At 45.6% G+C, this 26,733-nt stretch overlaps 1 protein-coding gene across 1 annotated transcript in view; it reads left to right on the forward strand.

The window, feature by feature from the left end:
* JAK1 (Janus kinase 1) overlaps window positions 1–26,733 on the forward strand; it is a 125,547-nt gene that overhangs the window by 82,475 nt on the left and 16,339 nt on the right. The window contains exons 5-11 of the mRNA XM_040627203.1: window positions 5,901–6,054; window positions 9,662–9,825; window positions 11,550–11,892; window positions 13,412–13,597; window positions 17,679–17,836; window positions 20,247–20,370; window positions 22,388–22,574. Of these exons, the coding sequence (XP_040483137.1) occupies window positions 5,901–6,054; window positions 9,662–9,825; window positions 11,550–11,892; window positions 13,412–13,597; window positions 17,679–17,836; window positions 20,247–20,370; window positions 22,388–22,574 (1,316 nt within the window). The remainder of the gene's footprint in view (window positions 1–5,900; window positions 6,055–9,661; window positions 9,826–11,549; window positions 11,893–13,411; window positions 13,598–17,678; window positions 17,837–20,246; window positions 20,371–22,387; window positions 22,575–26,733) is intronic.

Below are 26,733 nucleotides of genomic sequence, written 5' to 3' on the forward strand. Positions count from 1 at the left end.
GTCATGGTTATGAATTTAATTTAGTGAGTTTGTTTAAATTTGTTTAAAAAAAGAAACAGGCGAGAATAGGTAATATCAGCATATACATCTATCTTAATAATATTGTTTTTTCACAACTTCTGTTTGAGATATGCAAGTGTATATACTAGGTCATGATACAATAAACTATTTCTTATTAAAAGTTGCAGCTAAAGAGTTTGAGAAACTCCGCTTGAAGTGGTTCTCTAGAAATTCTAGGTTGGTCTTGCTCTCAAGGGGTAGATGTTTTGATCCACTTCCTAAGGAATTTTGTCTAGTGGGTGGGACTCTAATTTTTCTCCTGATGGGTCCTTGCCTCTTCTCCTATACTGTAGACTTTCTTAAATGTCACATGGTCTCCTGAGGTGGCATAGACAGTCAGTATTCCACTGTAGTCTCTTGAGTTTATAAGCCCATTTGCTCTGTACCCAGAAGTGAAAATAGGTTTGTTGGATACTAGTTAAGCAGACGTGAATGTGTATTTAGCAAAGGAGCTTATAAACAGTGTGAATACTTTTTGAAAAGGATCTTAATTTACATAGATATGATGAGATCAGTAGATTCGCTCAGGTGCTAACAGAATGTAGGGACCTGCTGGAAAAGCCCTCGGGGATCTCAGGGGCTCTCTCCAGTATTTTGGCTGCTGTTTCCTTTGGGAAGTTGGTAGAGTTGTTAACATTCCAGAATGGCCTGGATGCTTTTCTCAGCAGCAGTTGAACCAGATCTGTTTTCTTTGATAGTCATACTAGGGCTGACTTTTTTTTCTTCTTTCTGTACTCACCCCAGGTCTCACCTTAAGGGGAGAGGTGTGTGGCATGTGAGATTTCACGCCCCAGATTTAGGGAAACATTCACCCCACCCAGCTGAGCCTTCTGACTATATTTGGATTTGTTTTTCAAAGTGTAATCTTGCTTTCTGTGGCCTGGGGGTTGGCTCTGTGATCCAGCATTGAAACGTGTCTTTGCAGCTGGCAGTCTAGGTAGGGGGCATGTCACTGAGTTCTAGTCTTTTCCTGTAGGTCTCTCCAGTTGGCTCAGAATCTGGAATGGTAGAATTGGGGACTTGGACGAGACCTGAGTTTACCTAATTCAACTATTGCAGTTGTTTAGGGGGGAACTGATGTCCCAAACAGAGAAGTGCGTTACCCAGTTACACACCTAGTGAATCCTCTTATCAGCCCCAGAGCCCTTCTTGAGACTTTGGTCTTTGTTAACTGTGTGAGTCCCTCGCTCGCCCTTAAAAGCTGTCTTTGCCTCCTCCCTGTTCTGTTAGCTGCCAGGAAGTTCTGGGTTACTTCGTTTTTTGGCACCTTGACTTTGTACCTGACATTGCGCTTCAACAGGATATTGCTTTGTTACCACAGGCTCTTTGAACTTGGAAAAAAAGATCCTACCCTAAGCTAAAACATTTGCATTACAACAAACTACAAAAACTTTGAAACCTCACAATCTCACCACTAAAGAAGGTGTAATATGAAAACAAATGTTAGTGACTATTTCAGTGGAATCCCAGCTCTATTTTGGGAAATACTCTGTGCTTCAATTTTAATTTTCTGTTTTTAGATAATGCTTTTAATAGTTATTGTTTTATAATATATCTTAATTTAAGATAAGCCTATACTTTATTCCTTTTTTAAGGAAAAAAATGTTTTCTTTTTCATTCAAATGAATTTCACTATCCATTAGTAAAGTTCTACAGAAATGTAAGGAGAATTTGTTGTGTATACTATCTATATGTAAACTTAGAATATGCAGCCATCTGTAATATAGTTTTCTCAAAAACTTGCAAGGAAGGCATATCTCCTTGACAGGTCTATCTGTTTATCTCTGTCTCCCTCCCTCTTCCTTCCGATGTCGTCCATGCCATTCTGAAAAGGAATTTACGAGGCTGTTTGTACTACATGTATTTATGCCATTCTTTATTTTTTTCCATTAGCATATTCTAATACTAGGAATTTGTGTGTGGCCCAAGTTTGATGAACATCTTGATAATTAATTTTAAGAAGGAGTGTAGAGCATCTTTTCATGCGTCTGTTGGCTGGCTGGATGTCATCTTTGGGAAAATGTTCATGTCTTCTACCCAGTGTTTAATTGGATTGTTATGTTGTTTTGAGTTTTAGAAATTCCTTATTTTGGATATTAGTCTCGTATTGGATATGTCATTTGCAATTATCTTCTCCCATTTGGTAGGTTGTCTTTTCGTTTTGTTGATGGTTTTCCTTGCCTCTGCAAAAGCTTTTTGTTTTGGTGTCCTCTCTCAGTAGTTTAATTTGTTTTTGTTTCCGTTGCCTCAGGAGACCTATCTAGAAAAACGGTCCAGTGGCTGATGTCAAAAGAGATGACTGCCTGTGTTTTCTTCTAGGAATGTTACAGAATTGTTGAATCATTGTATTGTATACCTGAAACTAATAGAATACTGTATGTTAATTACATTCAAATTTAAAGTGTAGAGTTTTTTGGGACACCTGGGTGGCTCAGTCTTTAAATGTCTGCCTTCAGCTCAGGGCGTGATCCCAGGGTCCTGGGATCGAGCCCCACATCAGGCTCCTCTGCTGGGAGCCTGCTTCTTCTTCTCCCACTCCCCCTGTTTGTGTTCCCTCTCTCACTGGCTGTCTCTCTCTCTCTCTCTGTCAAATAAATAAATAAAATCTTTAAAAAAAATAAAAATAAAAAAAATTGTAGAGTTTTTGTCTTCAATGTACCTTCTAGTTTTGTCTTACTAGGACCAAATTAGGAAGGTGTTGATTTTGGTGTAGTTACAGAGTTAAAGGTTTTTATTTTTTGTTTCGTCATGTTAAGTAGAAAGCTGTCAGCCTTTGACCGTGGGCAATTTCTAGAGAGCCAGCCTTGTTTTAGGCTCTGCTCAGCTGTTACTAAAGGAACAAAGCTGCACATCAGTGTGATTCCCTCAGCTTCATCCTGTCTGAACATCTTGCCAAAAGATTTCCAAATCAAAGCTGGTCCCACAGGGCTCAGATAACAGCCTTGAAGAATGTGTTTGTTCAGAGCCGATTGAAGATCGTGTTCTGCCGAAAGAGGGTATGTTGGGCCGTTGGCTTTACCAGGTCGGAGGACTCTTTCTCATAGAGACTGAGCGGGATGTGGCAGAAGAGGACCATGCCTTGGACTGGTTCAGGGAAAAGCTGTCTTCAGCTTCTCTTTCAAACAACCTCCTCCATCCTGGAGATCCTTTTACCCCTTTCCCAGGTGACTTTTCATATTGTACATGATTCTCATTTTCTCATTACCACCGTCCTCCACTGCCAAACAGAATTTACCTGTCTGCATGCCTTTCTGTGAGAGCCCTGCTTTGAATGTTTGTGTAAGGAGTGCCTGACACAGGGTAAATGTTCAGAATCTCTTAACTACTGTCTTCATTAGTAATTAAGACAGTAGAGCCTTTCACCTGTCTCCTTCCGCGCAGACCCCCTGGAACGTCTAGTAGATGTCTTCTTATTGTGTGAATGACAAAAACTCTCTGTTTTGGACTTGACTTGGTAGCCAGAGGAGTTGGCTGTGTTCTCATGGATTTTTTTCTGCCCTGTATTTGCGCAGTTGGTAGAACCAGTTCACCTCTTATTTTCTGCCTACTTGGGATCGCTGATCCGGAGTCGTCCTGTCCTGTGCTCTGTTCTGTCCTTGAAGAATAGACTCCTCAGTCTGGAGACAGCATAAATATCAGCCTCTTCATCGGCTGATAGCCTCAGGCTTCTGCTGTTACCAGGGCCTGATCCCCTCTCACATAGAAGGGCTACAATTCCAGAGCTGTGGTTCATGCTGTACACCGGCTCCATGGATATGTGGCTTTTTTTGTGTGTGAGAAACACCAAAGCCCACTGTCAGATTCTCAGTCACTTTCATAAATTATAGGGAAGATGGGCTGTATAGAATTCATGAAAGTCTTAAAATGTTAATTTTACTTTTTTTTTTTTTAAGATTTTATTTATTATTTGACAGAGATAGAGACAGCCAGCGAGAGAGGAAACACAAGCAGGGGGAGTGGGACAGGAAGAAGCAGGCTCATAGCAGAAGAGCCTGATGTGGGGCTCGATCCCAGATCGCCGGGATCACACCCTAAGCCGAAGGCAGACGCTTAACCGCTGTGCCACCCAGGCGCCCCTAATTTTACTTTTATAGTAACTTCCTTATCTGTCCTTCCCTTTCCATGTTAATTGCAGCTCCTCGAACTTGTTCGTTCATTTATTATTCATCCAACAATTACGTGTGAAGCATCTGTTGTATGCTAGGGGATTCAGTGCTGAGCAAGACAGCTGAGGCCTCTACCCCCACAGAGCTCACAGGATTGTCCATAGCATCTGCTTGTCTCAGCCTCTCTCATTTCAGTCCATCTCCCATGGGGCTTTCTTCTGGGGTGGGCGGTGGGGGGGAGAGGGATCCTGCCTCACATGGGCTAGCTTTGCAGTCTCCTCTGCCAGCTGTGTATGTCCGGGCTCTAAAGCCTGGCATTTATTTATTCCGGTCCCAGCTTCTCTTCCCAGCCCTTTCCCCTTTCCTGCCACCTCCCCTGGCAGTGGAGGGCAGTTTCTCCCTCCTTTGGCACCTCATCAAAGACTCTCTTCTGTCCAGGGACAACTTATCTATTAGGCACAGTGCCTAGGGCTCATAATATTATTAAGAACTCACAAAAGTTTTTTAATTTCTTTTAAAATCAGAGAAAAATTGACTATAATCCAGCCTGGATTATATTAATCTCTATATCAACACAGATGTAAAATATAACTTTAATATTTTTTTATGAAGGAAGGAAAAACTATGGGCTCCATGAAAGTCACAGTGTCATCCTACTTATGAGACGTGCCCCTTGTATGTTACTTTATTGCTATTGTTGGATTTAACCAATTGCTATATACACATATAGACAAGGAACTCCAGAGCACTAGGGACTATGCCCTTCGAATCCCAGCCTGGCACAGGGCCTGGTGTGTGCAGGCTTTGCAGATACAGCTCAGTGACAGATGTCTTGAGTTTAGTGGTAGCACTTTTTGGGAGGAAATTTTATTTGTTACTTCTTCATGCCATAGTTGTTTTTTGTTAGCACATGGGCATGTCAAGGAAGAAAGACCCGGGTACCAGTCTGTAGCCCAGAGATGGGCTGGACCAGCTTGGCTCGATCAGTTTCACACATCCCAGAATTCACTGTGTTTCTCTTATAGGTGGCAGAGGCAAGTAGTGGTTAAGAGAACCAGCTTCTGGTCAGGTCACCTAGCCTCTTGGAACCTTAGTTTTCCTCATCTGTAAAATAGAAACAGCAGAACCTACCTTGTGCAGTTGCTGTAAGGATGAAGTGGCATGAAGTGCTTGTTAATTTCACACCACTGGAAGCTGATGCTTGTAGTAGTGCTCGTGTATTTCTTCTGCTTTAACTCTATTCATTGTAAGATAAACTATCAATTTAGTAACAGTGGTCTGGGAAATAGGAAACACTGCCATATTAACTGTACATCTTGACTATATAAGGAAACTAAAAATTGTTTGAACAGAAATGTTGAAATGTGCATAAAATAGGTCTTGGATTCAAGGCAGGATGGCATTATTAAAGGTGAAGGGAGTGGCTGGGCCAGCTCTGGTTCTAGTCAGCTGTATTTTCCTATTTAGGAAGATGTGGTGGAAAGTCACTTTATCTCCGAGTCATAGACAGGTTCTGGCAGGACACTCTTCACAGAGTGCTTGTAAGAGTGAAAAGAAAAAGGACTTTATCACCAATGAAGTGCTCCACAGCTGAAAGATTGGTCTGTCTGTCTGCTTGCTTTTCAGGCAAGTTTAGCTTCCAGCACTGAGCACTCTGGGTACAAGCAGGACACCTCTCCCATGCGTTCCGAGGTCCCCTTTCCCAAAATTGGCACTTATTTTCCTGCCTTGCAGATTCTATTTCACCAACTGGCATGGGACCAATGATAATGAGCAGTCTGTATGGCGACATTCTCCAAAGAAGCAGAAAAATGGCTATGAGAAAAAAAAAGTCCCAGATGCAACCCCTCTCCTTGACGCCAGCTCTCTGGAGTATCTGTTTGCTCAGGTGAGAAGTTTGGGCCCAGGAGAACCTGCAGTTCCTGGGATGGGGGAGGCATTGCAGGCTTCCGATTCCCTTGGGCAGCTGAACTAGGTGGTAGCTAGGGTGTTTTTGGGCCTGCTCTGTGGGCAGTCCTTGCCACCCTCGCCCTTGCCCGAGATGAGGAGGAGAAAGGCAGCAATTCAGTGGCCCAGGGGGCTGGGTGTCCCACCTGTGGGTTTTCAAGGTTTCACTTTGTCGCTATTCCTCTCTTTTCCCCCATTTCCTATCATTTTACTTCTCATCTGCAGTGCCTCCCGTGGAGAGAGTGGAGGGAAGCTGCAAGTGAGGGAGGGTGTAGTTCAATGGGGTGAGTGTGGGGACATCTCAGCAGTCAAAGTGACGTTCGGGGAGGAAGGAGGTGGCTGCTCTGAGTCACAGCAGTAGTAGGGTAGGAAGATTAGATGCTAGACAAAAGCCAGAAGAGAAGTTAGAGTCACCTAAATTGTATTACCCTGAGATAACCAACAGTTTTGGTGATAGGCTTCCTGATTTTGCCATACAGGTATATATCACATACTGTGTAGTTTTTTAAAATATCGTATCATTTTATAAACTGCTTTTTTATCCATCCTATTGATGATATTTCAGATGTCAATTAAAAACACAGATCTTTGTTGTTTTGATGGCTTCATAATAATTCACTCATTCAACGAATATTTACTACTGTGCACTCTTTGCCACGGTGCTGCAGATACTGTGGTGAAGAAGACAGACTTGGTCTCTGCAAGCATCAGATACAAAATCAAGTTGGATAAACAGAAAACAAATAAGCAAATAAAATGATATATAAGTAATACATAAGAATTGTGAGAAGTGCCACGAAAGAAAAAGCTTTTGTGACAGGGAATATGGGGAGAGGGTTGGATTGGGAAGATCTAATTTAAATACCAGAGAAGGTCTCTAAGGAGGTGACACCTGTACTGAATCTGGAAGAACAAGGAGTGTGCCGTTCTAAGGAAGGAGTGGGGGAAGTATTTCTTCTCCGTCGTGCACAGTGTTTCAGCAGCAGCACTACTGACGTTTTGGGCTGGATAAATTTTTGCTGTGAGGGACTGCCCTATGCATTGTAGGATATTTACCCACACCCCTGGCCTGCACTCATTAGATGCCATCCCCGGTTGTGACCATCAAAAATGTCTCCAGACATTTCCAGATATTCCCGGCAGGGTGAAATCTCCCTGGTTTGAAAACGTCTGATAGGGAGGAAACAGAATGTGGGAAAGCTCTGCGGCTGGCCAGAGCTGAGAGGGGAGTCAGCGTGGTTGGAGGAGAGGGGGGTGATAAGGAGTGAGACTGGGAAGGCCAACAGGGAGCAGATCATGTGCTTTGGTCCCGGTGAGAGAAAATGCTGGTTTGGCCTAGTGTGGTGGCAGGAGAGTTGGAGAAAAATGGGTGGATCCTCAATTAATTCTGGCGATAGAATAAATGGGACTTGCTGACAGGTTGGCTGTGGAAAGGGAGAGAATCTGAAATATCAAAGATGATTTGGGGCAATGTTTGATAGATAATGGAGTCCTTCCCTACATAGGGAAGACAGAGAGCCACAGGTTGGAAAAGGGGTGGGAATTAGGCATTCTCTTTTGGAGATACCTGTGGAGATTTCAGGTAGGAAGTGAGTATGAGGCTTTCCAGAGGGAAAGCCCTCATTTATTTGACTCATCTCCTCTTTGTGGACATTTCTGGTTTTTCTTAACTTTTCCCCACTATGCTGTCACCGTTACAGTAAGAGGTTGTGGACAACCTCCACGTGTATTTATGTGTGTATGGGATTTCTGTAAGATATACTTTCACATGTGATTTTTATGTCCCAGTTATATTCCATTTTACAGCTTTAGCTTCTGGTTGCATTTGATGCCCATTCTATATATACCTTAGGATTGGCCTTAGAGACAACAGAAATGCACAGCCCTGGGCAGATAGTGTGTTAAAAAAATTAAACGAACTGGCCATTTTCAGATCGATCATTTTTTGTTCAACCTTCCAGTTTTACATGTTCAAAGGAAGAGCATGCTGTACTTGCAAGAATAAGTATTGCATTAGAATCTGACCTTCGAGAGGCTCAGGAGTGAGTGAGTTGTGGTAGTTATATAGTGATGTTTACAGAAAACCACAGCCAGACAAAGTAGTTTCAGATTTTGTTCTGCTCTTCACACGTTGCTGGCAGAGATGGTTGTTGTTGGTCCTTAGGAGTTTATGGAAGTGAACAGTGTCTTTTTCGTACTTGAAACAAGCAGTCCTGTCTTGGGAAGAAGAGGAACTGTAGCAGTGAGAAGCCTCCATCCAAAAACCACTAAACTGAAGTCCCTTCAGGGAAAGTGAGTGTCTCACTTATGTAGAAACACTGCCCCCAGACTTCACATCTACCTCTGTTCCAGCCAGAGAAAGGCCGAAGAGTTCCATGCACTTGGTGTTAGTAAGGACCGAGCGTGGCTGTAGTGCAGTGTTGACGAACCAGAGCCCTGGAGTCACATCGAGGTTCAACTTTCCCCCGCCGCTTCCTGGGTCCCTGGCTCTCACGGCACTCTTATCTTTCCACTCGACTTTGTTTCTTATAGCTACTTGATGGTCTATATTTCTGGTTGTTTAGGCTTTCTTCTCAGCATGGACTCTCCCTGAGGTCAGGAATGCAGTCTGGCTTACTGCTATGTATCTATCTCCCCGGCACCTAGAATGACATGTGGCCCCTAATTGGTTCTCCGTGATCAGTAATTACGGAATGAGTGAGTGACGTGACTTAACCCTCGGGTACCTTTGAGTCCTCTTCCGTTAGGTAGAGGTGATGATGTTAGCAGCCACCTCATAGGGCTATTGCGAAGATTAAGTGAAACAGTAAATAAAAGGAACCTAGCACGGTGTCGAACACTGAGGTTAGGGTTCAAGAAAGGGCAGCCAGCGTTGACATCATCAGGTACTGCTTTTTAGTTTTCTTTTTTGTTTTTGAAGCGCTCACTGGCTCTTGGGATGCTGTGCACCTCCAGTAGGGAGAGGGGGCATATTTTGGTGACACGTTTTACTACTAGAAACTTCGACAACAGATGTCGATAAACTTCTGTGTGGTGGTGATATACTGTAGAATGTGGATTCCTTCCCCTTTCTCTAAATCTACCTCAGAGCAGGTGTGGTGCCCTGTCAGTCATACACCCAGTTCCCAGGCTAGGATATCTCAGGTATGTTTGCGGGATCAGTGAGCCAACCCCAGCCAGCTGTCACCCTTCCTTGCCCAGGTGCTGTCCAAGCCCAGTACGTGCTGCTGGCCGCTATCATTTATAGATAAGCCCTGAGAAGGGGCTTCACATGTTTATGCTATTCTTCTGCAGCTAACACACTGCTCAATAAGTATTTGTTAAATAAATGAATTAACCTGGGGAGAGTATTTCCTGAGCCCCTTCGTACCCAACTGTTGAGAAAGAGCTTTGGTGCCAGAGAAACTATAAATCTCGTTAGTGTCATTGCTGTACTGCTTTTCTGGGTGGCACCTCCCTATGGGGGAACCTTCCTCTCAAGATTAGAGACAGGGGTGGACTCTTGAAACTTAAGTGGTGGTTCATTTCTTCTCATCTCTTCTCCAAAGGGACAATATGATTTGGTCAAATGCCTGGCTCCCATTCGAGACCCCAAGACCGAGCAGGATGGGCATGATATCGAGAATGAGTGTCTGGGAATGGCAGTCCTGGCCATCTCCCACTACGCTATGATGAAGAAGATGCAGTTGCCAGAACTGCCCAAGGACATCAGGTAAATCTTCCTGCTGGCTAAAGAATTGATTGTGCGGACGGTGCTATTTTTATACGTCCTCACATATCTCAGTGTAACCATTGCCAGTCTTTGGCTGACCCCTGCTCTCTGCAGAGCCCAAATCTTGTTTAGAACATTTATAAAAGGTAGCACGATTGTAATGATAATAGTGTCCTGATTTTGAATGTTGGCTGATGACCTCAGAAATTTGTACTCGAGCGAAAGTTCTGGGCTAGGGATGCCAATCAGATGGGTGGCCTACGTGCCCATCCCTTGTGCCTCTGTGCATGGTGGACATTGCCATCTGTAACTGAGCTTTTTCGTTTTATGCAGGACCCGTCTTAAAATCCTTCTCAGTATGTTCGACAGGCAGCTGCTGTCATCCATAGCCTGAACCTCGAGTTCACCAGAGAGCTATGAATTTAATGTGAAGGATGTTACCTCAAGAAAATTGTATTTACTTAAAAATGTCATTCACTATCAAGTCTTTGTGAAGGAACATTCAGTGTGTAATTTCTGCCCATCTATAAAATATCTGTGTATATACCAAGGAGTTCTTATGAATGTCACGGAAGAAGCCAGTCTCATTGTGAAGAGCACGTTATTTAGAGCTGTATTGTGTGTGATAGGCAGCATGCGCCTTCTCGCAAGTTTCCTCCCTGTATCTCTTGCCCCGGAGCAGCGTGTGGCGCGGATCGCGGGCTGCTCCTCGGTGGTGCAGGATACGTGCTCTGCTGCTGCTTTCTCATTTTTCTGGGGCTTTTGCTCTCGGCACCTCCTCTTTCCTTTGTCATGAGACTAAGGTGAAAAATGACACCTCTCCTCTGATCTTCCTTTCTATTACATTAATCTAAAATGTTACAGCATTTATGGGGGATAAATTCCAAACTTTGCAGTTTTCCATGGTCATGAAACCATTTGTGCAGCAGGGATTTCCCAGTGCCAGATGCCATTTCGGGTCTGCCAGTGATAAGCAGACCAGTCTCCCCACTGGTCTGGTCCCCCGTTTGTTCTTTCCTTCGTGGGTGTTCATACGCTTCCTAACTGCCTCCTCCTAGCAGTGTATCACTTTGTTGAGACTGTTAGTCATAGATACTCCCCGTTTAGCACCAGCGTAAGGAACTGATCTTCAGCTTCCTTGTCAATCCATTTACTACATCTGTGACACTTTGACGTGGCAAACATGAGGTTTTTTGTATTTAATTAGATTTTGTGTTTTTTCCCATTTCTTACAAAAGCAACATGTGATCTTTATAGAGAAATTATAAAACAGACCTAAAAGTAGAACATACAGAACATCTGTGATCACTCTTGACACCTTTGAAGCCACTTTCTAACTGATGTTGAATCTTAATAACAGTGTATGTGAGTACCAGTGCACACAGGAACAGCGACACCAGCAAGCAAACACACAGTTAAGTCAATTTTGCTCCCTGCCTTTGTGAGCCAGAAAATTGGATGATACTTGCAGGAATTCCCATTTCAGGAAAACCTGTGGAACGTGTGCTTTTCCCTCTCTTTCAGTCCCTGTTCACCTCCATCTCCTTGTGATTAGTGCTTGTCATCTCCTAGTGCTTACTCCCTCTAAGACCCCCCTGGGAGTAGGTCCTCCTTTGTCATGGGGCAACACATGGAAGGGAGATTTATAGACTTGGGTTTGTTTCTGTACTGTTCTCTGCTGACCTGGACATGAAAGAAAGACATATTTTTCTACTTTGTTTTAGCTACAAGCGATATATTCCAGAAACATTGAATAAGTCCATCAGACAGAGGAACCTTCTCACCAGGATGCGGATAAATAATGTTTTCAAAGATTTCTTGAAGGAATTTAACAACAAGACTATTTGTGACAGCAGTGTATCTACTCATGACCTGAAGGTGAAATACCTGGCCACCTTGGAAACTTTGACAAAACATTATGGCGCTGAAATATTTGAGACTTCCATGTTACTGATTTCATCAGAAAATGAGATGAATTGGTTTCATCCAAATGACAGTGGAAATGTTCTCTACTATGAAGTGATGGTAACTGGAAATCTTGGAATCCAGTGGAGACAGAAACCAAATGTAAGTGGTGGTAGGTGGCTGATGAGAACAGACCATCATGCATCAGAACAGACCTGTTCTGTTTATCCTATTGGGATTACCTCTTCGCATGTCCATCACCCCTGCCCACTGAGTGTATTCAGGTTAGAGACCATGTTACCATTCATCTTTTATTGTGTTTATGCAGCAGTAGATCTAAATAAGTATTTATTGAGTTCTGTAGGGAAATGGAGAAATAGAACAATAGTCTAGATAATATGTAATAATAATAATAGCAGACATTTACTGAGCACCTACCATGTACCAGGTACCTTTAAGAGCATTTTACACATATTACTCATTTATTCCTTTTAAAAAAAAAAACAAAAAACAAAACCCAGAGGGGAGTATTACCATTATCCTATTTTATAGATGAGGGCAGAGAGGCAGAGAGAAGTTAAACTTGCCCAAGGTCATAACTAACTAATAAGCAGTTGTGCCAAGAATTGAACTTAGGCTTCTGGCTCCATCAAATAGGGTAATTGATTTTGCAATTTAAAGCTGCTTTTTTGAAGTATTTGTTGGATGAGACAATGGAGCAGAGTGGTTTAAAAGCATGGGTTTTAAACCTAAATGGACCTGGTTCAGATCCTGGCTCCACTATTTATAGTTCCCTAGCTTTGGGGGGTTATTTCCCCTGTATCAGCTGCATATTATTCATCTGTAAAATGGAGATACTTACTGTATCTGCCTTGTGGAGTTGTCGAGAGAACTAAATGGCAGCACAGAGCCCAGCATGTAATAAATGTTCAAAAATTATTATAGCTGCCGTCATTGTTATGGTTATCAATAATATTAAAGTAATGGTGAGATTTATTTTCTCCTGTTTTATTCATGCTAAGAAAATATTGCCTTAACACTTAATGGAGTGCTTTTTCCTATAGAATAGGTACACTGTTAATGAGAACTTATCTAATCCTCAAAGAATCTTGTGAAATGTAAGCTCTGTTTTATGGACAGGGAAATGGAGGGTCAAATTGATGACCTAACTAGTTAATAACTAGCAGGTTATTCAAGCATGGGATTCATATCTCCTTTTGAAAGTTTCGACTTGAATGTTGTTAGGAAGTCAAGATAATCAGTGGTAGATTCTAAAATGAGAAAGCTCATGTTCTGTCCAGCCACATTTGGGAAGACATGTTCTCTGCCTGTGTTGAAACATATATCAGTCCGGAAGTGAGAGGACCTGCCTGTCTAGTGGCCAGTTATTTCCCTGTCTGAGCTTAACTGTACATTATAGTTTAATGTGAAGCGTACAGTCACTGTGCTAATTAAGGTCCCTCCCAGGTGTATAAGATCCCAAGATTCTCTGATTGGCCCCCAAACTTTGATCCTAAGTTCACATGTGCCCCCTCCCCCAATTCCTATGTAAATTCAGGCAGGCTGGCTGGCTTCTCCTCGAATGTAGGCCCTGCCTTAGTTTTCCAGAAGCTTTAACATTTTTCACCAATAGAAAATGAGAAAGCCAACTTAACTCTGGCATTCTTATGCATCTTATCAGGTTGTTCCTGTTGAAAAGGAAAAACACAAACTGAAACGGAAAAAGCTGGAAAATAAACACAAGAAGGATGAGGAGAAAAACAAAATCCGGGAAGAGTGGAACAATTTTTCTTACTTCCCTGAAATCACTCACATTGTAATAAAGGAGTCTGTGGTCAGCATCAATAAGCAGGACAACAAAAAAATGGTAAGTTTGCTCCGGAAGCAATTCTGTCTGGATCTGGTATGAGAGGGAGACTTCACGGAGGACAGGGATGTGGCACATGCTTTGCAGGGTTCCTGTCCCAAAGAGAAAATCTGATGACTGGCTCTCTTTCCTCCTTAAGCCAGAAATCCCTCTTGCTGACACTGACATTATCAGTGCAGGGTTTTGAGTTACACTGGGATGTTCCAGTGCCTTTCTTTGGTCTGGCAGATGGGTCTCTACTTCAGGGCTTGCTGCCCTCCCAAAGACGTTTCAGCATAAATATTTAATTCACAAAAGTGAGTGGATTTGAAGGAAAAGGAGATCGGTGAATGTTAGCTTTTCCCCCCAAGGACTCCTTTGGCCTCTCTTCCGAGTTGAGGGCTTCATCTGGGCTGAGGTCGGTGGGAAGCCCCGCTTTGCATTTCAGTGGACTGTCACGCTGGTGGCTGTGGCCACAGTGGCCGTCCTCGGTATGGTGTCGGGCACACCCAAGTGACTCTTGGACAGAGGAAGGGGTGTTCAATCTCACTTCCTCTTTTTTGGTATCACTTAAGGACATCATCTAGACAGGCAGGCCAGTTTGGGCAGGAGAAGTAGGAATGCTGCCAAAATAAACATGTTTGTGTTGGGGAAGTCATGGCTGGCGGCACGTGGAGAGGATGGGCAGCCTAGGCAGGGCACTCACAGAGTGAAGGTAGTCAGCACCAGGGAAAGACCATGTTTTGCCCGATTTGGTGAAAACTGTGTCAGAAGGATAACACTCGGGCGCCTGGGTGGCGCAGCGGTTAGGCGTCTGCCTTCGGCTCAGGGCATGATCCCGGCGTTATGGGATCGAGCCCCACATCAGGCTCCTCCGCTGGGAGCCTGCTTCTTCCTCTCCCACTCCCCCTGCTTGTGTTCCCTCTCTCGCTGGCTGTCTCTATCTCTGTCGAATAAATAAATAAAATCTTTTTTTAAAAAAAAAAGAAGGATAACACTCAGTGTTGGGAATGAATCTGGTAATCTGGTTTAGAACAGATGACCACCCTGTTCATCCAGAGTAAGTGGCCTTTATATACCTTTTAATTAATTAATTAAAAGATTTTATTTACTTGACAGAGACAGCCAGTGAGAGAGGGAACACAAGCAGGGGGAGTGGGAGAGGAAGAAGCAGGCTCCCAGTGGAACAGGGAGCCCGATGTGGGGCTCGATCCCAGGACCCTGGAATCATGACCTGAGCCGAAGGCAGACACTTAACGACTGAGCCACCCAGGCACCCCTTTTTATACCTTTTAGAAAGAAGTTTGGCAACACGTACTGAAAGCCTTGAAAATATTTATATATCTCTCCATTTGGCAACTTAGGTCTATTTCCCAGAAACAATGAGAGATGAAGCCAGTGGTATGTGAATGAGTATGTTTGTCCCCGTGGAATTTATAGTGTAAAAATACTGAAAATTACCCAAGTATATCATAATAGGCAAATGGTAGGATATTCTACCTGAGTAGTAAAATATATAAACAATCGCTAAATTTTTTTAATAATCTGGAAAAATGCTTTATAAGTGGAAAAAAGCAGAATATAAAACTCTCTATAGAACAGTGCCAGTTTTGTTCAAAACATTTTAAAAGGTCTGCATATACATATACACGCTCTTAGAAAAATCAAATATTAACATCTGTCATTTGTGATGGGATTATGAATTATTTAAATTTTTTTTTATTCTCCTAACCCCCCCCTTAACAATAAACATAAGTTAATTTCATCAGGAAACTGTAGTGAAAAATAAAGTGAAGGGAGAAGAAGAGTCCAGATAGATGTTAGTGGGAAGATGGAGATGGAGGGAGGGAGAAGGTCGAAATGAGTGCTCTTTATTCAGTGTATTATAGAGATAGGGCCGGATTATATGTGGTGTCCGCAGGATGTTCCTTAGTCCTTACAAGAATCTTAGATGTAGGCATTTTGGCTCTGTTTCCAGAGCCAAATTGGAGACCATAGACAGGTGTAGACACTCGCACAGGGTGACAGAGTGAGAAAGTGGCATCTCCAGTTCCAAGGCATTCTCTTCCCCAGAGACTGCAGTGAGGAAGAGCTTGGCACACCCGTGATCTGGCTCTTCAACACGGTCAAACCCGAAGACGCATAGCAGAGGAGGAGAAGCAGCAGCCAGCTGGTACAGTGTGTGTGAGCCTGCCCCATCCTGTCCTGGCTGAGAGTCCAGCCTGGCACCCGGTGGCACACCTGTCACCTCAGTCCGAGCCCACTCGGAGCACATGGGCTGGCGAGGCTGTGCCAGTTGCAGAGCTGTGTAGGGATCAGGAGGTAGGCAGGGTGAAAGAACTGCTTGATCTCCCCGTGACTTGATTTTCTTTACAAACACGAGCTCCTACTACGTGCCAGGCACTTCCCATTCTACATGCTTTACAAATGTAAACTCTTTCCATTTTCATTGACCTTAGAGATGGGTGTATTACTGTCTTCATTTTACAGAGGTGGAAACTGAGGCACAAAAAGCTTAGGTAACTTGCCCAGGGTCACACAGCTCTTAGGTTAAACCATTCGAAACGGCCAGTATCCGACAGTTTGTGACCTGTAAAAAATGATGATTACGTGTGCATAACTGTAATAGCGAGTGGAGATACTGTGATTTGAGCCCACATAAACTGACACCAGAGCCTGTGGGTTAACGCTGTGATGCTTTTTCTTCTTTATCTCGGTCCCCTGTCCCTTCCCAGCCATGAATTTCCAAGCCCTTTGATCAGACAGTATTTTGGCTGCTGGTCTTTCAGGAAAGCATGATGGTAGCATGTTACCAAATTCTATCTTGATTAATCTCTCCTCTCTGCCTCTTCTTGACGTCATCCATTTCCATTTAGACTTCTGTTCTAGGGAACTTAAGTGCTTACGTGGTCTTGCTTTGTCGTGTGATTGGGTGAAGGGCTGCCCAAGCCAGCCTACCCTGCATTTGCTGTATGGGGAGCTGCGGGTGGATGGAAGGAGGCACACATAGCCTAGAGTCTCCTGACTGAATAACTGTCCCCTTGGTGGCGTTGGCCTCCTTGGCTCACAAGTCCACAGCGGACCCTTCCTTTGGCAAGATAGCTGTATCAGCCCCACTTACTTCCGTCCAAAGTTGCTTCCCTTTCCTTTTGACTAATTTTCCTGTCTCTTTTTCTCTGCTGCCAGCCTGTCCTTTCTCCAGTGCTGTGGACAGAGTCTTATTCTCACGTGTCATTTTGCCCTCAGAAGGCTCCAGCACTTTTTAATGTTCTTGTGGGTCCAGGTTCTAAATGGCTTTCCATACCATCCTTCCCCAGGAGATGTTCCTGGTTGAGCCCATGGCTCCTCTCACATGGGCAGTTTTTGTTCAGGGCTATATGACCAAGATAAAAACAAAAAACAAAACCAAACCGCCTGTCTTCACCTCCAGGTGTTTTTTTGAGAACCTTCCTTCTGTGGAAGTTCCCTCTCTCTTCTCCATTTTTGCCTTTGCTCTCCCACTTTGAGTAAGAATCTGCTTCTTCCAAACCCTCAGAGGTCTCTGGACTTAATCTAGCAACCTCATCATTGTCTGGGACCATTCCTGGATTAAATTCTGGGTGTTTCACTTTCTAGACCAACTCTGTATGAGAGGAAGGCCCTGTGCCTCTGTTTCCTTTTCTGTAAAATGGGAGCGATGCTGCCGAGTCAGTCATTGCTCTGTGCCAAGACCAGGGTACCACTTGCACACGCTCTGCTCCTACTCCCTCCGCTTTTTTTTTTTTTTTTTAACTCCACTTTTATTCTACTGTGCCCCTGATGCAGGCTTGCTCCTCCCTCTGGACCCGGGTGCAGCCTCTCCATAGGTCTCCTGCCTGCCACAGCTGCCCATTCCGCCCTTCCTCCCACACAGACACTCTATACCTCATCTGATAGTTTGGCGATAATAGGAACATATGATGAACAGTCAGAATCTTATATAAGTGCAAGGGGTACAGTTACTTTTGACGTGATGCATTCTGCATTGTGTTTTAAATATCTTCTCACTAGGTACCTCATAAAGCCAGCTGCCTGAGGTGGTAGGCACGTGTTGTAACCATGGGCATGTCTTCTCTCTCACCAGGAACTGAAGCTCTCATCCCATGAAGAGGCCTTGTCCTTTGTGTCCCTGGTAGACGGCTACTTCCGGCTCACAGCAGATGCCCATCATTACCTCTGCACCGATGTGGCTCCCCCGTTGATCGTCCACAACATACAGAATGGTTGTCATGGTCCAATCTGGTTGGTTCTGGCACCTTTTCAGTTGCCCTTGGTGTGAAGAGAACCACGTTGTAGTGATGGGGGTGTGTGGCCTCCTCAGACAGGTGTCATCACTTGGTGAGGTGGGGGCTGCTTGAGCATGTTTAGGACTTGGTGCCTTCTTTCCCATCCCTGCTGTCCACTGGTCAGGACTTCCTGTCATCACTTTCCTTGGTTCATGCCACAGACCCTTCCTTCTTTCGCTTCAGTTTCCTCATGGTTTAACCCCCTCACTTCTCCACAGCTGACCAAGAAATGCTATACTTCCTAACCCTTTGCTGTGCCAGACATACAGATAGGACACGGGTGCCAATTTCACTGTAGTCAGCTTGTCCTAAAGGGCCAGATAAATGGTGGGAACAGTGGGGTGACCACGCCTTAGAGCTGGAAGGGGCTTTGGTGGACATCTTGTCCCACCTGCATCTCAGGCCTAGTAGCCCTTACTCAGATAACTCTGGTGATGGAGTACTTCGTACTGCATGAGGCAGCCAGTGAGTTATAGCTCTAATAGTTAGAGGCAAACGTACTGTTCTGCTGGGGAGTTGGAAGTTTGCCTCTCTCTAACTTCCTACTCATTTGACTTCTGCCATTTGAAGCTGAGGGGATCTGGTGTACTTCAGTTTACATGGGACTATTCTTTTTTTTTTTTTTAATAATTTTTTATTATACTATGTTAGTCACCATACAGTACATCCCTAGTTTTTGATGTAAAGTTCCATGATTCATTACTTGCATATAACGCCCAGTGCTCCATGCAATACATGCCCTCCTTAATACCCATCACCGGCCTATCCCATTCCCCCACCCCCCTCGCCTCTGAAGCCCTCAGTTTGTTTCTTTCTTTAGAAGAAAACAGCTGCTGTATTTCTTCTGAGTGTCTTTTCCCAAACCAGAATATATCTGGGGAAGCATCTCTTCAGCTGCCTTCCTCATGATAGGTTCCCACTGTCTTCCCTCTGCCTGTTACTCTTGGACAGCTAGTTCATTCGTGGGTGACTCCTGGCTTTGAGAGGCTCGCAGACTCACCGGGGGGGTAGATAGACACACAAAGAAATGCAGAGCAGGCTGCTAAGCATTATAGTAAAGCACATCCGTCAAATACCCCAGCCACAGTTAGGCTTCAGCCCTGGCCCTTGTGCCTCCCTTGGCCTAGAATGCTCTTCCTCTGGAATGTATGCAGCCCCCACTTCCTTTAGATGTCACTCTGATACCACCTTATCGGTGAAGTCTTCCCTGACCACCTTCTGTGAAGTGACAACACCTCTTCCTCCTCCACACCCCACACTTCCTGGCTCCTTCACCCTGCTTTAGTTTTCTTCAGTGGCATTTATTACCTCCTGACTCGCTTTATTTCCGTGTCCGTTTGTTTCCTGCCTGTCTAGCCTTGCTGTCCAGAATATGAGCTGCATAGTGGCAGAGGGCACCGTGTGCTTTGCTCACTGCTTTTCCTCAGCACCTGTGGCAGGGCCTGGCACCTACCAGAGGCACTCCATAAATATTTGCTGAGTTGGTGAATGTTTTGTGTTCTGTGGGAGGCTGAAACTCACTGCTTCCTCTGAGTAGGGAGCATTCAGATCAGATTAAATTTTGAAGAATCAATGAAGGTTGACAGGTCTTAAAGAGGGAAGAAGGCCTCCCACGTGAGGGGTCATCATGTGCAAAGGCATGAAGTTGTTCCAGATCATGGAGCGGTTGGTCTCTGCCTTTCTTACACATGATGACGATGTCGGTCCTCTCTCACTGACTCTTAGTGAGTGCCGCTCACGAGATATGTGGTGACTTCACTTGTAGATTTATTTAGTGATTGTTCACTGCCCTCTGTGCGCCAGGACTGATTGAGTGTAAGACAGGCATATTCCCTATTAATATCTTTCTAATTCTTGTTTTTTTATTCAGTGTTAATTATTCAGTTACTTATTTACTGAGTAGCTACTATGAGCCAAGGGTGCGCTGGCTACTGGGGGATACAGCAGTGAACAGAATAACCCCAAATTTGTGCTCTCCTGAGGTTCATGTTCTAGTTGGGCTGCCTAGGGATGGTGGGGAGGGGTCCCATTCTATGGCGGGCACTCTGTGATGGGCAGCTCCGCATCACCTCTTCGGGGATATCTCCTGCCACAAGAGGGAGACCACGTGTGTGGGGAAGTCAGGGACAAGCAGGGCTCAGTGCCTTGCTCAGCGGGCGGGTCCTCTTCTAGACCTTGGAGACTTGATGTGTCTTAAGTCTTCTTGGCATCTCGGCTTGCCCCTTAGACAGGACTTCAGGACCCAGGATGGGTAATGTGATGGGGCTGTAGGACTTGAGCCAGCTCAGAGACGTGGATATCCCCTGGGTTTTAGAGTGTTCTCATTGGTATGAGCTCTTTCTCCCTTTCCCTTTCTCTCCCTCTAGCACAGAATATGCCATCAATAAGTTGCGGCAAGAAGGAAGCGAGGAGGGGATGTATGTGCTGAGGTGGAGCTGTACCGACTTTGACAATATCCTCATGACTGTCACCTGCTTTGAAAAATCTGAGGTCAGTCAGGAAGTATCTTGGTCAGTCAGGCCAAGTCTTAATGCCACAGGGTGTTCAATGTAGCCAGCCCAGGAGCTGCTCCAAAGAGGGCCACACTGGAGCCTACAGGTAGAGAAGCGTGGGTTTCTGAGAAAATCCCTGGCAGTTCTGACCAGGACAACCCCACTCTTCAAAAGGAAACTTCTAGAGCAGCCAGACCCCAAATATTTCTGCCCTTTCTTCTCTCAGGAGACCCATGGCAGGGGTCCATGTGGCTCTGGAAGGTAGAGTGTGGCCAGAAAACCAGTTCACACCAAACATTTGTCAAGTTTAATGCACTTGTTGGGAGTGGTCGATTTTACACTCAGTAAATCACAGACCCAGAGCGGTGTCTGATCTGTGGCACTCACTGGTGCACACCAGTGCCAAGAAGGCTGGCTCGACAACCTGACCTAACACAGATCTCCCCACATAGTAGCTTCAGACATTTTAACAGACGACTTGCTATCCCCTGTTTGACAAGTGGAGATGACTCTATTTAGTGGCTCTAGTGTAGCTGGAAGCCAGGAATGATGTGAGAGATAACCCTGAAAACAAAGATAGAAGCCAGAATTATTGACCTTACCTCACTAGACTGCAATACTGCCTTTGTCATTCATGCAATTTTTTTAAATACAGGAAATGGAATATTTTAAAAGACAATGAGTTTTACAGAATTAGTACAGACAAATACACTAGTGTTGACTGGGTTAGCATGAACTGGGAGAACTGGGTGGCAGGGGGAGGCAGGGGAGCTGCAAGGTGGAGGTCAGCACATGAGCATGCCATAGACCTCAGATGGGATGGAAGGAAAAGTACTGGGGAGCCCCTGGGGACCTTGACTCCGTCAAGGGTGGGAAAAGGAACTGGCAGAAGGAACCCAGCACTGCCAAGTGTCCTGGGCAAAGTGTCTAGGTGCCACTGCCCACATGGGGGTGTTCGTGCACAGCAAGGCCTCACGGCTGGTACGGACACAGCGGGTCAGAGCTTGTCAGGTTTGTTCCTGGGCAGCATGCCTGTCTTCTGCTTTCATCAGTCCTTGAAGGAAATTTAATGTTTTGAACATGGATGGGTACAGGAGACAGCCCAACCGCATTCTGAGGTGGGATGGGCTTACGGTGTACCAGGAATGTCAGTGACTCAGTAGCCTGGCCCGCCTGGGGTCGGATTACCTGGGGAAGCAGGATCATAGCCATGATTACTCCTGCTGTTCATTTCAGCTCACCAGATGTTGTGCTGAACACTTTACCTACATGTCCTCATGTAAATCTTGTACTGACCCTGTGAGGTAGGTGGTATTATCCCAATTGTACAGATGAATAAACCAAGGCATCGAGATCTTAAATATCTTGTTCTGGTCTACACCATAAGTGGATCTTTCTGACCCTCATCCTTAATCACTGAAATATTTGTCTCTGTACAAAAAGTGCCCGTGAAGGAAAGCCTCTGCTTATACTTCCTCTCTGTGGTGCCATAGAACCCTGAAAATAGACCAGACCGCCGCCCGCCGCCTCCAGGGTGGTTCTCCTCAAATAGACGGACGGCCTGGAAGGGCTCAGTTTGAGAGACTTCCTGGATAAATATTGTTATAGTAATCATTATTCCGTGCATCATAATATTTGCACATCTTTATAAAGTGCTTGCCAAGTTTTTGCTATGTCGTGTAAGTATAGCAGTCCTGTGAGGTTGGTTCTCCCGTGGGCTTCATCTTACAGATTTAAAACGGCGCGATGCTATCGTAGAAGTCGCTGCTCGGTTATGCTTCCTCCCTAATGGTCACGCCTTTGATCGGTGTCGTCTTCTGGATTTATTTGTTTGTTTACTTGTTTATAATACATTTTTACTTTCGAATAATTATAGATTTACAGAAGTGTTTCAGAGATGGAGTTCTAGATACCTTTTACCCAGCTTCTCCTGTTGTTAACAGATTACTTACCCATGGTGCATTTACTTGACCCATTTAAAACAGTTTGTTTCTGGTCATTTTCCCGAATGGCAGGTGCTGGGTGGCCAGAAACAGTTCAAGAACTTTCAGATCGAGGTGCAGAAAGGCCGCTACAGCCTGCACGGCTCGGACCGCAGCTTCCCCAGCCTGGGGGACCTGATGAGCCACCTCAAGAAGCAGATCCTGCGCACGGACAACATCAGTTTCGTGCTGAAGCGCTGCTGCCAGCCCAAGCCCCGAGGTCAGTGTCCCTGGGCCACAGCCAGGCCCTGTCCCCTCAGGGCCCCCCCACCTCAGCTCCTTGGTGATACTCCAAGACACCTGTCAACCAAAAGATGCTGCTCGGTCAAAAGAAAGTGGCCCCTCCCCACAGGTTCTAGGTGTCTTTCATTTTTTCTTGTTACAAGTCCGTCCTCGACTCCAATCCCGGTCCTCAAGTGTCCGTGTTTTCTACTGAATAAAACATATACCTGTTCTTAGCAGCTCAGGTTTCAGGAAGAGCTAGGCTTAGGATTAGGAAATAGAAGCTTACTACTTTCCTCTTTAAGATAAAATGTCTTGAGAGTTCCCCTGCGAGTGGTTTATTATCTGAGAAATGTTCCTGGCACATCTTCTGTGGGCCAAGAACTGTGGTGAATGCAAAGCATCAGAAATGCCTGGCACCCAGTCGCTGCTCTCCAAGGGTTTTCAGTCTCACACAGAAAATGTCCCAGGGAAACGAGGCCACTGCATATGTGATGCTGTTTCATCAACACCTATATGTTACAGCTCAGACTTGCAGAGACGGGGATGGTCAAAAATCCCTGAGCCGTGGCATGGAAGACTGCAGGGAGGAGGCGGATCTTGGGCAGTGAGCGAGGGCTTACCCGTTAGATGAGGGCATTTCCTGCTGAGCATGTGCAGGGGCTGCAGAGAAGCCCGGGCTGAAGGGCTAATGTGTCTGGTGAAGTTAGAAAGAAGGGCAGGTGAGTTTGGGAGAGGAGAGATTTGGGTCAGAGGAGGCCTTGGGTGCCACGCCAGAGAGTTGCAGTGCCAAACCATGGGAGGATCAGGTTGTAAAATGGATGGGAGGGGCGAGGAGCCCGGCTGTTGTTTTCGAAGCCCCATGGGTAGGGTCACTGACGTCCTGCAGGTGGATTCATCACCTCTTAGAACGTGAGAACTGCAAGGACAGTTAGGCATCGCCTGGTCAAATGCCACATCTTACAGATGAGACAGCCGAGTCCTGGAGAAGTGAAAAGGGTCTCACTGAGGGTCAGGGCAGAAGGGGTTTGAGTGCCAGTCTACCCCAGATGGTTTTTTGACATTCGCCTACTGCAAGGTGCTGCCTGCATGGGTCAGATCCTTCCGTGAGAAGAGGTCAGGCCTCAAAGAAGGGGGGGCAGCACAGTCGTTCTGAGGCCCCCCAAGTATGGTGGAAGATACTCTGAGGAGTCTCTTTGTCTGAGATGCATCTGGTTCTTTTAAGGGAATTTGTGAGCCTTTATGTCAGGGTGGGCAGAGGAAGCAACACCAGGACAAAAAAGGGCCTGGGTTCTTGATGTTTGAATCATTTTTTGGCCTCCCAGCAAGGGGCTGCCACCGCACTCGGTGAAAGAGGAAGGACTTATTTCTTGTTGATCAGATAGGGTTTCCTGCCAGCTTTGGGGGTAACTGCAGCCTTTGTTTTCATGCTTGAAGATGTTCCGCAAGGGTAAAAACACATCTGCCACTTGGCCCTGAGACCTCAGAGTGAGGTAAAACCTTAAAGCCCAACGACCCTATTTACTCACATCATCTCTCCTAACAGATATTAGGAGCAGTTTTTACTTTCCTTGGGATCTGTGGTCTCTGGGTAAGGTTGAGGAGATAGAAGCAGCCACGGGTAGCAGGGACTGGTGGCAGACAGGAGATGGAGACATGATTTCTTCGCTGGAATTAGCTGTGGGGGGTCTCTGGTGTCGATGCCATTTCTACTGGTCCAGATCTGGGAGCCAGTAGCGGTGGCAGGAGAAGCACAGGAACAAATTGAACCCCTCTCTCGTGGCTTCTGATGAGGCTCCTGGAACTCTACACCAAATGTGCTTGGTGTCTCTCTTTCCCACTTGACTCTTAGACAGGATCTGGATCTGTCTTAGCACCCTGTGACTCACAGGGTACACCACACCCAGCACGGAGTCCATGTTCACTGATGTCTGTCAGGTGAATAATTACAGCAGTAGCTACTGTATTGGTGAGCACCTACTAATCTTCACTCTCCACGCATATTTGCATTTATTCCATCTGACAATAGCTCCGTAGCTATTATAGAGATGGAGAAATGGAGGCCCAGAGATGGTCAGTGCCTTGCCACTAGTATCAGTAGTAGGTATAATAGTAGTAGCAACAAGTGATGATGATGATGATGATGATGATGATGATGGTGGCACCTGCGGCGGTGGCGATGGCGGCTACCATGCTTACACTTTAGCAGACCCTGTTTGAGGGTCTTGCATGTCTGAGTCATTTAACTTTCAGAACAAGCCAGAGTGTGTTGTAATCCCCATTATACTTGCCTAGGTAGTTAGAGGGACGAGTGGGGAACCGAACTCAAGTCTCCTGACTCCAGCTCTGGTACTCTTTCCCGTACATCCCATCATACTCTGTGAAGGTGTAGGGGCAGCCATTAGCCTGAGGCTTGGCGGTGGGAAGAGGAGGAATGAGTCCTATGTATGAGGCTTGCTTCTGTGGGCCATCAGAAGCCCTCTGTCTTCCTTCCACCACCTGCAAATTAGAGAAGTGGTAAAATCATGAAAATTAAGACGGTCATTTGGGGTTCCTCACTGTTTCTGCCCTCCCAACTTCAAGGCCCTGATGGCCCCACTCCAACCTGGGTTTCTCACTTGAAAATGCAACTGAGAAACTCCTCATGGAATAAGGAAAAGCAGGTGGCCACTCAGAGTGGATGTGACAGTAAAGCAAGTCCACATCTCTTTTGGTGCTCAGCCCACTGCCCCTCTCCCAAGTCTGAGGGTGGCTGTGGCAAGAAGGGGATAGCGACCCAGCAGGACTCCCTGGCCCAGTTGTCACTGACCCTCCCACGTCCTTGGCTGTGGAGTGGAGCCAGGGACTTGGTTTCGGCACCCTTTGGCTCTGACACTGAGAACTTCTGTCTTCTTGCCAACCAGCTGGTACAAGGATGATGGTGCTGACCAAGGTGTAATACTGGTCTTAACTACAATGGCTGCCAGTTTTGGGAACACTCCCTGTACACCAGGCACCAGTAAGACCTTCATATGCATTATCTCATTTATCCCTCATAGCAACCTGACGAGGAACACAACTATGTCTCCCATTTTTCTAGTGAGAAAATGGGTTTAACGGCTCCCCCCACTTACACAGTTGACTTCAGTGCCATGCCCACAAATGGTGCCTGTTTTCATCCGCTCTAATTTTCAGAACACCTCCACTGCCCCGACCCTTTGCTGGGGACACCATTCAAGTGGCCCTTTCTTGGTCTTTTCTCCGTTCGGGCAGTCCTGAGTTGCCTGTTTGAGTCTGATTTTATCCAGGTTACAGAGTGGAGTCAGCATAACAGAATGGAGGAGAATAGATAACAGAATGGAGCAGAAAGGGTACCCAGGATATAATAAGGGGAGCCTGTGCCTGAACCCAGTGCCTGGCTCCCAGATTTGTACCGCTCGCTAGGGCTGGGTATGCTATGGGAAGGTATGAGCCTGGAGCCATCCGTGACTGAAGTGTGAGCGCTCAGGACTCACTAGCCGCCTGACCTCAGGCAAGCTGTTTAATCGCTCTGAATCTCTGTTTTCTGACCTATAGAATAAAAAGAAGGATAAAAATACTATGTACCTCATAGAATTGTCATAAGGACAAAGGAATTACTGTGAGGAAAGCTCTTAGGGCAGAGGCTGGCAAAGAGGAGGCAATCAGAAAATGTGGGCTAAAGAAAACAACAAAGAGGAAAACAAGGCCTGCCCTGAAGGGAAGTGAGAATTTGAGAGACCATGTTTGGGTTCCTCAGCCTACTGCAGGCGCCTGGTCCTCAGCAGCTAGGTGGGGTTCTCCTAGGGTCCAGAATCCTCTCACTGCAGTCCGAATGTGGAATGAGCTCTCTCCCCCAACAGGGCATAGCTCGAACTAGCTCCATGATGGGAAGGCACCTTCTGTGGATTGTGAATTCCATGAGCCACCTGTGCTCAGTGTGGCCCAGCAGATTTTGTCAATTGTTTGGTTTGCCTTTTGAATCCATAGAATCTGGGGGCTGGTCTGCTCATAATCTATATACTGAGTTAGAGCCTCCTTGGAGTCAGGCACGACCTTCTCTCTGGGTTACCTGTCCTGTTCTTTTGCATAAGGTCACCCCCTAGACCCAACGGACTGCTTTGTCCTCCCCCTCAGCTCTCGCCCTTCAGCTCACATCC

Source organism: Ursus maritimus, unplaced genomic scaffold (genome assembly GCF_017311325.1).
Source record: "Ursus maritimus isolate PB19 unplaced genomic scaffold, ASM1731132v1 scaffold_12, whole genome shotgun sequence".
Classification (NCBI taxonomy): Eukaryota; Metazoa; Chordata; class Mammalia; order Carnivora; family Ursidae; genus Ursus; species Ursus maritimus.